We start from the raw sequence: 15,588 nt of genomic DNA, 5'->3' as shown, positions 1-15,588 counted from the left end.
AAACCATACAAAAACACTGGACACACAAATTTAGAAGTACAAAGTAAATGAGATCGAACGCTATGGCCACAATGACATTTGACCTTTGACCTTTTCCTGATCTTGCCTAAAGATTAATGAGTCATTTCGTGAGAAATGGATAATTTCATATACATGGGTTCACCGTGTTTATCAACACGGTATTGTGAGGAGGGGTAAGACACCGGCAGCCAACCACGTGAGCGAAATTTTCGACCGACAGCGGTTTCCAACAATCAGAGGTTGAGCTGTACGCAGCTAGTTTTGGCCAGTCAGGGGAAAACAAAAATTTAGAACCCATGCATAGTAAGATCAGTAGTTTGTGCCTTTTTTCTGACAGACAAACAAGCAGGTAGGCAGGCAGGTAGACAGGCAGGCAGACAGATAGAGAAACAAGCAAACTGAAAACAATGCCTTTTCCCCTAATCTATAATGGAGTGAGACAGTAAAATTGTATGCATGAGGCGTTACAGTAACATGACCTCTGGATCTGACCTGGCTAAACTAAATAAATATGACAGTAAGCTTTCTGTTAATGGTCTCTTGGTTTTAATCACCCCCGCCCTCTCTTGAGTGCCTCATGTTGACCTGAACCCAAAACCCTGTGGGCAACACCCTGTTGTCGGACTCTCATCCAGGGCTGGACTGGTAATCTGACATACAGGGCATTTTCCCAGTGGACCGACAGTCTTCAGGGGTCGATAGTATCGATACTGTTGTTGTTGGAGGGTTTGTTCTAAGGGGGATTGGCCCACAACATCGAGGAGATCCATTGTTCCATCGACAATATAGACAGTGGATTCAGACAGTCAAGATGCAAAAGTGGCCTGTGGACGTGTTAGGGGCCAGTCTTTGCCAAGAAAATGCCCAGGTCATTTTTTGATCCCAGTCCCGCCCTGCTCTTATCCATGGGACACAAGATCGAGAGAGAGAAAAAAAAAACAATCCAGAATTATTTTTTGTTTCTTGTCTTTTCCTTTTTTTGTTTCTCTGTTGGCTTCCATTCCTCCCACTCTTTCCTAGTCATAGAGAGGTGTGAGGGTTGGGAGTGAGGGGTCCGCACACTTAAAATCCTTCAAGACAATCTTCAAGACAATGGTCGAAACCTCATTCTGCCATGGAATTTAGAAAAATGTTTTTTTTTTAAAAATAAGTGCTTTCTATAAAAAAGCCTCTTGGTTTTAATCACCTCTGCCCTCTCTTAAGTGCTTCATGTTGACCTGAACCCAAAACCCTGTGGGCAACACCCTGCTCTCATCCACGGGACACGAGATCGAGAGAGAGAAAAAAAGAATCCAGAATTATTTTTTGTTTGTTTTCTTTTATTTTTTTATTTCTCTATTGGCTTCCATTCCTCCCACTCTTTCCCAGTCTTGGGCCAGGAAGGGGGTGTGAGGGTTGGGTTAAAATCCTTCAAGACAATCTTAAAGACTATGGTCGAAACCTCATCCTGCCATGGAATAAAAAATCGAGGAAAAAAGGACTCGAAGTGTGCGGACTCCTTACTCCAAACCTTCAAGTCAGACTTCATCCTGCACTTTTTCCTAGGATGTGTACAAGTCTCACCCTCAACTCATGGAGGACTGTGACCTATAGGCTCCCTATGTATAATGCACAACATTCCACTTGAAAAGTTAACTACCACAGTACTGTACTTAACCATTAAGACATGACACACAATGCACTACGACTTGGTCATTGACATTCTGGTAACAGCACATTTATAATGCCATGTCTTAACAGATTAAGCTCTGGAAGCCATCAGAAAAGCAGGAAGCTTTTAATAATCCATATGAGGAAGAGTCAGTTGCTGTGACCGTTGGCCTAAGTGAAAATGGTCTCTTGGTTTAAGTCATCTCCACCCTCTTTTAAATGCTTTGTGTGTATATATGAACCCGAAACCCACCTGTTGACAGGACACTCCCTATGGGTGGCCTCGACAATATAAGCCATGACCTGTCAGGGAGACGGGAGGTTTTATGGTCCATGCGAGGAAGAAGGGAGCTACAGGTCTTTAGAAGCAGAAGAATAATCAGCTGTTGCTTGGAGAAAATTACCAAGAGGTGGCGTCAAAATACTACATTCTAAACACTGAATAAATAATTTTAAAAAGAGCTAAAATAGATTTTGAACAGCTCTTTCAAAAGAAACCAGCCACTAAGATCCGGATCCCGTCAAAGAGCTATAAATCCCATCTCTATTGCCATTGCACTGCCATCTGAGGAGCAGCCAGTGTTGCCAGATTGGGCGGTTACCTGCCCAATTGGGCTACTTGGGATGGCCGTCTGTCAGTAAAAACGGGAAAATTTGGCCATTTGGTGTTTTTTCTGCCGTTTTCTGCCCATAGAAATCAATGTAATTTGTTAAAATTGGGCGGAATTTAGCACATTTTGGAGGTTTTTGAGAGCCTTTTGGGCGGGATTTAATCAGACACATCTGGCAACACTGAGGAGCAGCATGGGTGGGAAACTGGCCTCCATTCTGGCTCTGACCCTGCTACTGTCCATCTCTCAGGCCGCCAATATAAGGGACAAAAATGACAGGGATGGTAAGTTGGTGTTTTATGTCCCCTACTCACATATAATCATTAGTCAAGTCAAGTCAAGTCAAGTTGGTTTTATTGTCAATTTCTTTACATGCACTGGTCATACAAAGAATTTGAAATTACGTTTCTTGCTTTCCCATGCAGACATAGACTAATCATTATCAACAATGTATTAAGAGTTTGAATACAATTCAATTGAATTCATTTCAATTTCATTTTGATAACAAGAAATAGGCCTACTACTTTTTTTTTTAAAAAATTAAAGAAAAAGTGGCATTTCATTTGTTCAAAGTTTCATTTGTGTGCTTGCTTTATATTGCTCTGTAGTATTCACAGTAGCTAATTGGCATTACTGAAGAGTCTCTTACTCTTTCCATTCAAGAAACAAATGAGTCCAGTGACATCTCTTCACGAATCTTGAACGCACACAAAGAAACATATGGCCTTAAGGAACAGAACCGGCCAGACCGGGACCAGCATGTCAAAATCCAAGGGGAATACGTCTCAACAGGTGAGAAAAGAGAACAGTCTTTCGTTACACTTTATTTTGGTGGTTCAATATTACAGTGGATCTACCACATTAGGTACAGTAATAACAAGTGTAACAATATTTAATACCATGTAAGACCATGTACCAACCCTAACTCTAACCCTAATCCACTGGCGTAACACAAGTACTTCAGGCCCCCCCTGCAAGCTACCAAGAATGGGCCCCCGAACGTAAAAAGGGGGCCTAATATCATGTGGAGGGGCCCCGTTTCTTCAAGTCAAGGGCCCATGTGGGCCCCCCACCTTGTATGGGCCCCCCTGCCTCGCGGGGGCTGCGGGGGTATACTTTACGCCCCTGCCCTAAACCTAACCCTAGATGTAGGCTATGTACAAAATTGGTACATTGTGTTACACTGGTATTGCATGGTATTACAAAGTGTTACACTGCTTATTACACTGTGCCTAATGTGGTAGATCCACTATAATAGTGGACCATTAAAATAAAGTGTAACCGAAAACAGTCTTTTATTATTACAATGACTTGCACAAGTGCAGAAGCGTTGTGTGCTTGCTCTACTCAAGTCTTTGAGAATACATTTCGAGTATTGTTTCACAGTAGCCTACCTACTATTGGCGTTACTAAAGAATCTCTTACTCTTTTCATTCAGAAGAAACAAATGAGTCCAGTGACATCTCTTCTCGGATCTTGGAAGCAAACAAAGGTAAGACATTACCTAGTATATGACTTTGTTTGGATATCCTTTATTGTTATTAGCTGCATTTGAAAGGCAACTATTTGGCATGTCGCCGCTTTCTCAAGAGAGTTCCTTCCAAGTGGAGGGTGATGTATACATTGGTGGATGAAAAGGGATTTCTGTTGCATTCAGGGCCATAACGAGACATTTTCAAATACCAAGGTCAAATACAGTGTGCTGTACCGCATACTGTACATTTAGAATGGTTCAAACTCTTCAGTCAAATTCTTAAGTTTGCTTTCATGTATCACTGCCTTGAAGATGGCATGGGGGTGGCGTATACACACTGAATTTATCATTGTTGATCATATATTGATTGTCATTATAGATGAATTTTACATTTCTGAAAAAAATTCAGAGGGCATGACCTCTGTGTCCTCAACGGTAGCTACGGCTATGGTTGCATTTTATATATTTTTTCAATTTCACTTCCTATAGGGATCTCTAATCATCTGATGGAAGGGGACGTGGCTCTGCCCAGGACAAGGAATGCCATGAGGTGTCTTTACTACGACTGCAAGTGGCCAAAGTCCCACTCTGGTCTTGTGGAGGTGCCATTCAATATCAGTGACTACTATTGTGAGTAGGAATTTAAAAAAGGTCATATGTTTATTTACCATGATGTTGACCACCTACACAATAAAATGCAGTGTTATTCCAACAATCAGAGAGCACTGAGGGACCAAATAGTGGGCAGCCGTGGCCTAGTGGTTAGAGAGTGGGTCTTTCAATCTAGGGATTGCAGGTTCGAATCCCCCCCTGACCTCTCCCTACATCTCCATCCATCCATGAAGTGCCCTTGAGCAAGGCACCTAACCCCACGTTGCTCCAGGGACTGTAACCAATACCCTGAACAATAATAACTGTAAGTCGCTTTGAATAAATGAAAGCGTCAGTTAAGTGCAATGTAATGTAAATATACAGTAGACTTAAATAGACTCTATGTCAAATTAACACTGCATTTTTTTACTCTGTATATTGTTCACCATACTGTTACAGTACAGTACCCCACTGTACCAAAGTCCGTATTTGGCAGCCATTTTGGCAACACCTCTGGCTCTTTTTGCCAGAAAGATGGGAGATGTGCAAGCAGACACACCATATTGCTGTTACAAATCGCCCCCATTCATTTCTATAGACATTTTCTCAAGTGCTTCATGTAGTGTCTCTGACTGCATCTTGTATCAATTTCTGAATGTTAATCTGAGTGACTACTTCTTTGAATATGAATACAGAAATAAACAATTTATTAACATATTTTCATAACTGTTTTGTCACCCCAATGATACTCCTCACTAGTACATTACCACCACATATCAATTGAACTCCACGTTCATCTTCCCAGTTATAGAAAATCAAGGAGCACTGAATGCCTCACTTTCTCAATGAAAAAAAAATCATACTAGATTTTGTATTTTTGATTTCTTGATTTTTTTTAATGAGGTGATCCAAAACTTGAGAAAATCAACTCATTTTGTACCATCATTCTAGATGGCACTCAGCCTTTTTTGCCCGAAATTTCTATTATTTTGAAAAATAAGAAAGTGTGTTAATTCATTTGCACACATTCTCCCAGTGGTACACCTGCTAATCACAGTAACGCACCTGCTTATAATTTTCCTGTATCCTCTTTGTCCCAGATGCCTCTGAGAAAAGGACCATTGAGAGGGCCATGGCCACCTTCCATGAGAAGACATGTGTCCGATTCGTTGCTCATACCAATCAGCTGCACTACCTCAGTATAGAGTCCAAAACGGGGTAGGTAATGAATGAAAGTGAAGTGAAAGCCAAACTGGGAAACTCCAACTCCCATTGTCATTGTAATAGAGCACTCCACAACACACATGTTCACTGCACACAACGAAATTCCATTTATGCCTCACCCGTGCAAGGGGGCAGCCCCCAATGGTGTCCCAAGGGAGCAGTGTGGTGAGACGGTACCATGCTAAGGGTACCTCAGTCACGGAGGAAGATGGGGGAGAGCACTGGATGATTACTCCCCCCACCAACCTGGCGGGTCGGGAGTCGTACCAGCAACCTTTAATGTAGCTAACATAGGGTTCAGTGGTGTAGTCTACTTTTTTATGGTGGGTATACTGTATATTTGAGCATTTTTGAAGTGGGTATACTGTATATATTTGTGCTATTCAAAACAATGGATCAATACATTTTAAGTGGGTATACTGAAATCCCTGAAATTTAGAAGTGGGTATACTCTGTATACCCGCGTTCTACGTAGACTACACCTCTGATAGGGTCCATCTCATTATATTGCTTCCCATCCTCACCTGGTGCTTTTGGTCTCCTGCTTCACTGACACCTGCCTCAGTGGAGAAAACAATAAAGTTACCCCTCTGTAAGCCTAGTCTTACTGTCTTTTGGGGGACTTTGGGGCAATTCAACATCCCGCTTATGAATGGGAAAATGACAATTGAATTGTGCTTTTTTTGCAAGATATTGAATAAAACCTCTATCGTCAATTATGTCTTACCTCGCATCTCGAGGCAACAAGCACAAGACGAGGACGGGAGATTAGATCATGAGATGGAGCCCTAGAAAATCGTTTTGCCAGGTGAGATGGTTTAGCACTGCACCATAGGAGACAACCCCAAGAATCTGATATTCAATGAAACACTGAGTCTGACTTGTATTTTGAGGGTTGATGGTTTGGTTCCTATCACCAACAGATGAGGTGAAGGGAGTGAATGACTAATTGCATTCGACTGAGCAACAATTTGATTCCACTGTGTGATGGCCTAATGGTTGGTCTGTGATGTGTGAGTGAGGTGTGTGGAGTTGTTCTGTGTTTAACCGGATCACACCGCACTCTCGATTAAAAGGTGCCAAACATAAACAAAAACTGTGTCAAATTGAAAGAAAAATGTCTGCACACTTAAAAAGGGGATTTAAGTGTGCAGACATTTTTCTTTCAATTTTAGGGAGTTGGTCTTGAAATTGGAAGGTTACAGGTTCAAATCCTATACTATCACATGGCTGAAGTAGCCTTGTTCAAGGCATTTAAAACTCAACATTAGGCCTACACAGTACTCCTGTTAGTCAAGGGAAAAACATCAGCTAGTAAGTGCAATGCTGTGTAATGGTGAAAAAAACGTGACTTTCCCCACTTGAGATGCAATTCTATGGCCCTGCCGTGGCTTAGTGGTGGACCACTCGTCTACTACGCGGCCGACCCGGGTTCAGTTCCGGCCCAGGTTATTTGCAGACCCTCTCCCATCTCTCTCTCCCAAATGTTTCCTGTCTCTCTCTAAAATTGTTCTATCATGAATAAAGTGTAAAAGAGCAAAAAAATATCAATTCATAAAAAGAAATGCAATTCTATGTACGTATTTGTGCAGGTGTTGGTCACTCGTTGGCCGAATTGGAGGCAAGCAGAGGGTCTCTCTAAACGCGTTCAGCTGCCTCTACAACGGGATCGTTCAGCACGAGCTCCTTCACGCCCTGGGTTTCTACCACGAGCACACCAGGAGCGACCGCGACCAGTACGTCAAAATCCACTGGGAGCACGTCTCAGCAGGTTAGAACAGATTAATGGAAAATAAAAAAAGAGGCCCTGCCGTGGCCAACCGGTAGGGCACTCGTCTGCCATGCGGCTGGCCCGGGTTCTTTGCTGACCCCTCCCCATCCGCTTCCTGTCCACCTCTCAACCTCTATTATCAATAAAGTCGTAAAAGACCAAAAAAAAATCTTGAAAAAAAGAACAGATTGATGGAGCTGCTGTATTGTCACCACTTGGGGGACCCGGGGTTGATTTTGGCCATTTCTCAGTCATGGTCATTTCTCAGTCCACCCACATCTCTCTCTCTCTCCAAGTTGTTTCCTGTTCCACTCTTTACAGTCTCAGTGTCATAATTAAGTTAAAAAAAGTCCTAAAAAAGAAATGATGAATAGACGGATGGATGAATAGACGGATGGATTTTACTGTAAAATGGCACAATATTTACGTATGACCTATTTTCTCTCCTTACCTGCCCTTTGCCTTCCATGTTTCTGTTGTTGTGCTTTTAACCTGACTTCATTAGAATAGACTTTTATCATCTGAAATCTAGGAATTCACAGTTTTCATATTCAAAAAGTTAGAGATTGCACGCACATCAGTAACACAGCTGCTGAACCAAACAGAAGATAACTTCTATCTTCTCAAAAAGGTTTCGGGAACACACAGTAGAACAATGTTGCGTACCTACCTTTATAGTTTTCATATTCATCATGTGACCTAACTCCCTATTGCATATTGCATCCACAGGTGCCATCAGCAACTTTAAGAAGAGGGACACCAATAACTTGGACTCCCCCTATGACTACAGCTCCGTCATGCACTACGGCAGGTGAGACAAGCCCAGGTGCATAGTAGAGGTAGAACATTAATCTAGAGGTGGCTGACAAGAGGCTAGTGGTGTGCATTGGCACTGCCCTCATGATTCGATTCGATTCAATTCTACAATGCATTGCAATGCATTACATTTCTACTGAAAGCAAAGCAAATGTTTCATCAGTCATGATGAGGCAATACAAGTAGTCAGATACTGAGCAACAACTTATTGGCTGTTTTCTGTATCAGTTGAAGTTCTTTTATTTAATTTAACATTCATTTGCTCCCGAAATATCAACGGAAGTAATTGAAACTTAAAAAAATTGCAGCATCAATTCTGGAACTTGGCCCATTGAATTGGATCGGCCATGTCCTGCATTGCATTGCATCGCCGAATCGATTATTGCTGACACCACTACTAGAGGTCCTGGAAAACGGCAAGTGCAATCTCCATCTTCTGTTCTGCAGGTAGAGGCAAATCAATGGAGAGCATGTCCACCTCCTAAAACTGTGTGAATATGAAGTGACACATTAATCAAAGACCGAATGTGAAATATCAGACTAAATATCTAGGCCTAGTTAAATCAAGTCCATACAATACATTTAAAAAGCAATTCATATTACTTAGTTGTTCAGCAGCACATTTCAACTATTGTCCTTTTCTAGTGTGTCGATGGGAAGTTGGGAGCCCCCTTCTCCATTCATTTACATGTACATTTACAGTACATTGCTCAGGTCTACCTACAAATAACGGCTGCCAGGATTGTCTTGAAAAAGGGAACAGTAGTCTTATGTTCTAATCTACCTCTATGGCCAGGTGTTACTGTTTCAGCCAGGGAACCTAATGAACACAGTATTAGGCAGTCACTGGTGAAGACCTGACGAAAGTTGAACAACTGCATTGGTCTGTAATGCCTAGGATGAAACAAAAACATTTTCTATTTCTTTGCTATTAGAGCACTTCATTTAATGGTTATCTTTATCAACTACTGCACCACAGATTAATATTGCGGTGCGTCTTTCCCCTCCTCCGTTCATCAGGTATGCTGATTCGACATCCCTTCGTCAGCCCACCATCACTCCGATCCCCGATGCCAGCGTGGAGATAGGACAGAGGAACGAGCTCTCGGAAATCGATATACTGAAGATCAACAAGCNTTACGACTGCGGTGAGTAGTAGTCTGCACTAACATCTAAAATAGGACTTGGACAAAAACATAGTTTAGAGCGTTTAGAGTAGTCCGTAGAGAATGTACAGTACGATATCATTCAACCCTGCATCATATCCAAAGACGCTCATTGATAGTGTTTGTAGGGAAACCAGAGAAGTTTACAATTTAAATGCATTCTTGGAGAATGGCCCTTTTGGCATTCCGCAACCTCTCTAGCAGGAGTTGGGCTGTTAGTCCATGGTGCTCTCTCTTGGAGTCGGGTTATTACATAATTATTTCCTCTGAACAACAGTATGATATTCTCTTGCAGGTCTACAATAAATGGAGCGTAACCAGATGAAGAGCTGGTAGCCTACAGAGGATGACTTTTACTTCATCATCAGTGCTATTGTTATTATATTATTAATATATTTAGTAATTAGTACAGTTGTCATTTTATTATTAATATAATTAGTAATTATTGTTAGATTTAGAAGTTTCATGGATGTGGATTGTTTGTCAGATTGTCAATTAGGGTCCGAAATAAATTAATCTGTTGTGTTCCTGCAATAACTAGTAATACACTACGATTAAATGTGTTGTCTTAAAGTGTTTATGAAACGAAAACAAAGTAAAGGAATTTGACCATTTCCAGGACAGATTCTGAAAGTTCTAAGCCTTGTGTATAAAATGGGATATTGTCTGGGTGATATTTTGTCCTAAAAGTCATGTTAAAACGTTCCAAAAAAGTGTTTTTTTGGTGACATGCAAATTTTATGCAAATGATATGCGTGACATAGAAGGGGTGAGTTCACCTCATTCCACCTTGTTCAGATCAATGGCGGCTAGTACCAAAACAAAGCGCAGTGTCAAGCAGTGTGTTGCTGGAGGGCCGAACGGTGCCAGCTGCAAAAATGGCTACTTGACAGAAGGAATATCTTTGCACAAGTTCCCTTCTGTGAAGAATGATGGAACTGTGGCCGACAAGGAGAAGGCTAAATCAAGCTAGGGCTCTGTGGATCCAATGCGTGGTTTTGAAGCAAGCTCGTGGTCACTGTTGTGCTCGGCACATTTCCACCCCTTGTGCTTCACCACAAATGTGGAGGTCGCGGGCATGGTTGGACTGAAGAGAATGCTATTGCCTCAAGCAGTTCCAACAATTGACATCGCCGGCGTGCAGACTGAAACTGCCCCTGTAACTGCTCGGGCACGAAGACAGGTGAGTGCACTGCTTTGCTTTAGGCTACTCGTTTTACCTTGTCCATCTGCTTTGTATGTTGTTTTCAGGAAAGGGTAATGCACATTACATGCCAAACCGATGCGAATGCTCTCGGAATATGCACTTTTTATTGATTGCCATTCAACTGGTCAATAAATTGGTTTTGGGAGGATATCCGCACATCAGCGTGGTGCTCTCAGTCGAGGACAGCCAACTCACAGATTGGGCTACTCAGGGCTTTTTCTGAACGGGGAAATAGGGGCGCTCCACCCTCATACCTCCGTGGGTGCACCCTCATACTTTTATTTTTATATATATATATATTTGAGCGCCCCTAATAAATTTCTCATTCATGGGGGGGAACACCCCCCTTCACCCCCTGTGACCTGCCATGATGCTCCCTCATGCCGAAAAATCCTAGAAAAAGTCCTGCTACTGCTTAGCGAATAAACAGAGATGCACATAGCGTAGGCCTACTTTGAAGCGTTGATTGTTTGTTTTTAGTATTGTGGTGCACGTGTGGCTGACGTTTGGACACACCTCGTCCTCAGAGTCCGGCGGAGGGACACGCGGCGCCTNTGACTTTGAGCACAAAAAATAATAATAATGATGAACGCTAAAAATATGCTGAGGACTCAGGCTATATAGGGCGTTTTTCCAACAGCCTAATACCTCCGTTTTTTCTCTAGTTGATGATATTTTTGCATGTAGCCTACATGCATTTCAATCACACTATATCGCGCAATTGAATCAAAATGCCCCCCATTTGTCAACAAATACACACGCCATGTCATCTGTGGGTCATGGCAAAGCGTCCTAAGCAACCGTAACCATAAACAAAACGAACTGTCAGGCTATGTCAACAATCGTCACTTCGCCTGTCAGACATGTCACTTTCTGCAGATGTATCAGTGCCTCTGAAATAGATTTGTGCTGCTGTTTTTTTGGATGTGTGGTTTTTCGACACGCTGATGTTTGTATCAGAATTTTGGTTCCTTTATAAGATGTGGGTCCATCAAATGTGTGTTGTTTTCTCAGATCGCCATACTAGCAAACCAGGGACTCCCCTCTATGATGTCACAGCCCAGCTCATTAGTCACACCAAATTTCACAGAATTCACACTTTGAGTTGCCATTTTCACAAGTTCCTCCAGGATGATTGGGTTCAAAGTCTCATCGATGCTATCAGAAAAAAACAAGGCTTTAATGGGAATGACCGTTTGTTTTCGTTTCATAAACACTTTAAGTTTTACTATGAAAATAAACAAATTTTGATCTCATGTCTTAAAAGGAAAAGGGGTCACTTTGTTCCGCACCGTTTAGCTTCTCTTTTTACTCTACTATACCTCTGGGTCTTTCAAAGTTTCAAAATCATTTCTTCAAAACACATGGATAATCTAGCAGAAACGGACGCCTTGTGGCTGACAAATACTTTCACATTTGCCACCACTTTTTAATGACTGAGAAGCACAGCCACACCCCGCACTCACACGTGCAAAACCCTGGCCTTTCCATACATTACCCACCAGATGGCGATAGACACCACAAAAACACAACCCAGTACACACTGTCACATTACAAAACCTGCAAATGTTTATTTTTTTTCCTTTTTTTCTTAAAATCCAGAGCTGCAAGACAGGTAGAAGATGTCAGTTCAGTTTTGGTATTTTATGTTTTCTTTTTTAATTTCCGGTATTTTTCTCTCTCTCTCTCTTTTTTAAGACAACGGAGACAAATACATACGTCTGCAACAACAGACACAAGAGATTCTGATCACTGGCAAGGGCAGGATTCCAGCAACGTTGCCGCTTTAGGCGGGAAAACGAAAACAAACAAAAACAAACAAATAAACAAACAAGAAAAACAAAAAAACAACCGCTGAGAGAAAACCAGAACCCACTTGGGTGGGGAAAAAAGAAAGAACAGGGGAAAGAAAACAGCTGAGCAAAAATCAAAGGAGGGAAATAAAAGCTTATACTTTTTCTTGTAGAGATGGAGAAAAAGACAACTCAAAATTCTCCAAGCAGCTTGCAATTATGCAATTAAAAAAAAACAAAAAAACACTCATTCAGTTAAAAGGAGGGGGGCATGCAAGCACCTCAAATCAACTCATTGCAATATCAGATGTGCATGAGAGTGCACAGTAAATGGTGTGGCGTTTAAGTCAACACTTATGGAGTACAATAAACACCATCAGTGCTAAATTTCACTATCGAAATGTTGAATTAACACTGCAACTTTTACAGTGTGTGTGTGTGTGTGTGTGTGTGTGTGTAACTGCATGAGTGCGTACAGTAAGTGCAGATGAGTGTGTATGAGTGAAGAGAAGTCTCTGTTTGTCTAGCTGTGTATGCCTGCATGTGATATAAAAAGTTGTGCATGCATGTGACACATGGTGTAAAAAGAAATGTTATGGCATGTTCACGCTGACACGACCCTGCTGAATTACGTTCCTGCGCCTAGTCTCCAAACAACTGACATGTCCACGCTGAAAATTTGAACGTTCAGAGTCCACAAAGTTAGTTCACGAAGCAAACCGTAAAACTTAGGAACCGTGACGACAACGCAGACGTCAACAATACACGTATCATCCGGTAACACGTTGTCATGTGCAACCTAGAACCTGAAAACAGGAAATACGGAGAGGGCACAACAACCCAACTGTACCCTTCTGCATTTTCAACATGCTTATAATATCTTATGACATGGCCAGTCAAACAGCAGCAGAAATATGGCGCAGGTGCAAATGTTTGTTTTTGTGTGCGCGTGTGTGTGCGCGTGCGTGTGTGTGTGTGTGTGTGGTGTGTGTGCGCGTGCGTGTGTGTGTGTGCGCGCGTGTGCGCAGTGAGAGAGTTAAATTTAAATTAGTTGGAGGGGGTAAAACCCCAAAATAAAACTGAGTTCAGATGGATCAAGAGTTTCAGAGAGGATAAGCAACTGCCACACATGCACACACACACACACATACATACACACACACACAGTCGCACACACTCACACATACAAACACACGCGTGTGTTAAGTGCACAAGTTTCTTTCATGGGCCATGCACACTCTTCTTCACTCAAAGAAGCCACAGGAGAGAAAAAAAATCAGATCAGAAATAACCAAACAACAATAAAGCAGGCAATTAGAAGTTGTCTTTAAATTAAAAACAAAACCAAAGAATGAATGAAAAGAAAAGCAAAAAAAAGTCAAGGAAAAAGAAAGCAGGTCAACGTTCCCCAAAAGCCCACTGCTGGTCTTTACTCCGAGCCAAAGAGCGAACACAAATTAGGTGAGGAAAACAAAACACTTTTTCTTCTTTTTTTCTATTGTCCTTTTTAAAAGAAAGCAACAAGTCTTTTTCATCCTTCCTTCCTTGTCTTTCCTGCTCATCCTCTTCTTCTCCCCCCTCGTCCTTTTGTCCTTCGCGAGCAACAGGACGCGACTGTCTTGAGGGGTGTGTGTGTGTGTGTGTGTGTGTGTGTGTGTGTGTGTGTGTGTGTGTGTGTGTGTGTGTGTGTGTGAGGCCATGTATTTCTATGGTGTGTGTGTGTGTGTGTGTGTGTGTGTGTGTGTGTGTGTGTGTGACCATGTGTTTCTATGGTGTGTGTGTGTGTGTGTGTGTGTGTGTGTGTGTGTGTGTGTGTTTGTAGGGGGAGATCTGTCCATCCCTCCGTCCCTCCCTTCCTCTTCTTCTTCTTCTTCCGCTGTCTCTCCTCGTTAGCTGGGATCCGACGGCTTGTTCAACTCCACCTTCACTCCCTTTTCTCCTGCACCTGGAAACAGATACGGAAAAAAACAAAAAGCAAGTCAATTAATGAATGAATTGATATATTTAAAAGAAAGGAAGAAAGAAAGAAAGCAAGCAAGAAAGAAAGCAAGCAAGCAAGCAAGAAAGCAAACGAGCAAGAAAGCAAACAAGCAAGAAAGCAAGCAAGCAAGAATGAATGAATGAATGAAATAAAGAAAGCATGTGCTGTATGCTTGCATGCCATATGAAACATTGATACAGAATATACCTGTGTAAAAACTACAATACATGAAAGCAAAGCACATAGACATAAAATAATATAGTTTAGGTCAGCAATAGCATGCTTTTCTGAAGGGTTAGGCCACAGCAGTAACAAGCTGCATGTCTACATTACAACAAGATTGAACTGCTGGGTGGGAGCAGCATGTACGATCTACAGTAGGGATGCACTGATACCGATACTGGTATCGGTATCGGCACTTGATACTGCTCATTATACTCATACTCGTACTCGTCAAGCACTTGCCGATACCAGGAACGATACTGCTATTACACAAAACAATACAAAATCTTGTCACGTTCTGTGGACTTGAAAGCAGCATGGAAAAAAGTGCCACCTCATACATTTACTAACATTTAAATCTACATGGAAATGGACCATAACAATATCACGGGTGGAAAAAAACAAGGCCAGGCATTTATTTTCACAGTATTTTGGTGGCAAAATGTATCGGTATCGGTACTCGGTATCGGCAAGTACACACATTAATGTACTCGTACTTGTATCGGTTTTCAAAAAAGTGGTATCGGCGCATCCCTAATCTACAGTACTTGTTCTTGACATAAATTAGTGTCTTGACATACACTCAACGGCCACTTCAATAGGAACACCTCTATAATGCTGAGTTGGACCCCCTTTTGCCTTCAAAACTGCCTGAACTGCCTGCAACAATACTCGGATAGGCTGTGGCATTCTAACAAAGATAAATTGGTACTAATTGGCTCAAATTGTGCTAAGAAAATATCCTTATGCCATTATATCCCCAGCCTGAAACGTTGATGTAAGGCAGGGTTGACCCATGTTTTCATGCTGTTGACGCCAAATTCTGACCATTCCACCTGAGTGTTGCAGTAGATATGAAGACTCATCAGACCAGGCAACATTTTTCCAATCTTCTAGTCTCGTTTATGGTGAGCCTGTCCAAATTGTTGCCTCATTTTCCTGTTCTTAGCTGACAGGAGTGGCACCAAATGTGGTTTTCTGCTGCTATAGCCTATTTGCCTCAAGATTTGATGTGCTGTGTAATCAGGGATTCTCTTATGCATACCTCGGTTGTAATGAGT

At 41.9% G+C, this 15,588-nt stretch overlaps 2 protein-coding genes across 2 annotated transcripts in view; one reads left to right on the top strand and one right to left on the bottom strand.

The window, feature by feature from the left end:
- The first annotated feature begins 2,475 nt into the window (after nt 1-2,475).
- LOC134449071 (hatching enzyme 1.2-like) lies at nt 2,476-9,314 on the top strand. Its single transcript, XM_063198881.1, has 8 exons — nt 2,476-2,566; nt 2,946-3,074; nt 3,721-3,774; nt 4,246-4,386; nt 5,448-5,565; nt 7,164-7,342; nt 8,072-8,153; nt 9,179-9,314. The coding sequence occupies exons 1-8, from the start codon at nt 2,476-2,478 to the stop codon at nt 9,312-9,314; spliced, it is 930 nt and encodes a 309-aa protein (XP_063054951.1).
- A 4,782-nt stretch (nt 9,315-14,096) lies between these two features.
- The window catches only part of LOC134448182 (egl nine homolog 1-like), a 72,425-nt gene continuing 70,933 nt past the window's right edge, over nt 14,097-15,588 (bottom strand). The window contains exon 5 of the mRNA XM_063197920.1: nt 14,097-14,269. Within this exon, the coding sequence (XP_063053990.1) occupies nt 14,214-14,269 (56 nt within the window). The 3' untranslated portion in view covers nt 14,097-14,213. The remainder of the gene's footprint in view (nt 14,270-15,588) is intronic.

The sequence above is a fragment of the Engraulis encrasicolus genome, chromosome 1 (genome assembly GCF_034702125.1).
Source record: "Engraulis encrasicolus isolate BLACKSEA-1 chromosome 1, IST_EnEncr_1.0, whole genome shotgun sequence".
In the NCBI taxonomy this organism is placed as follows: Eukaryota; Metazoa; Chordata; class Actinopteri; order Clupeiformes; family Engraulidae; genus Engraulis; species Engraulis encrasicolus.
This window is presented reverse-complemented; position numbering and strand designations above follow the sequence as displayed.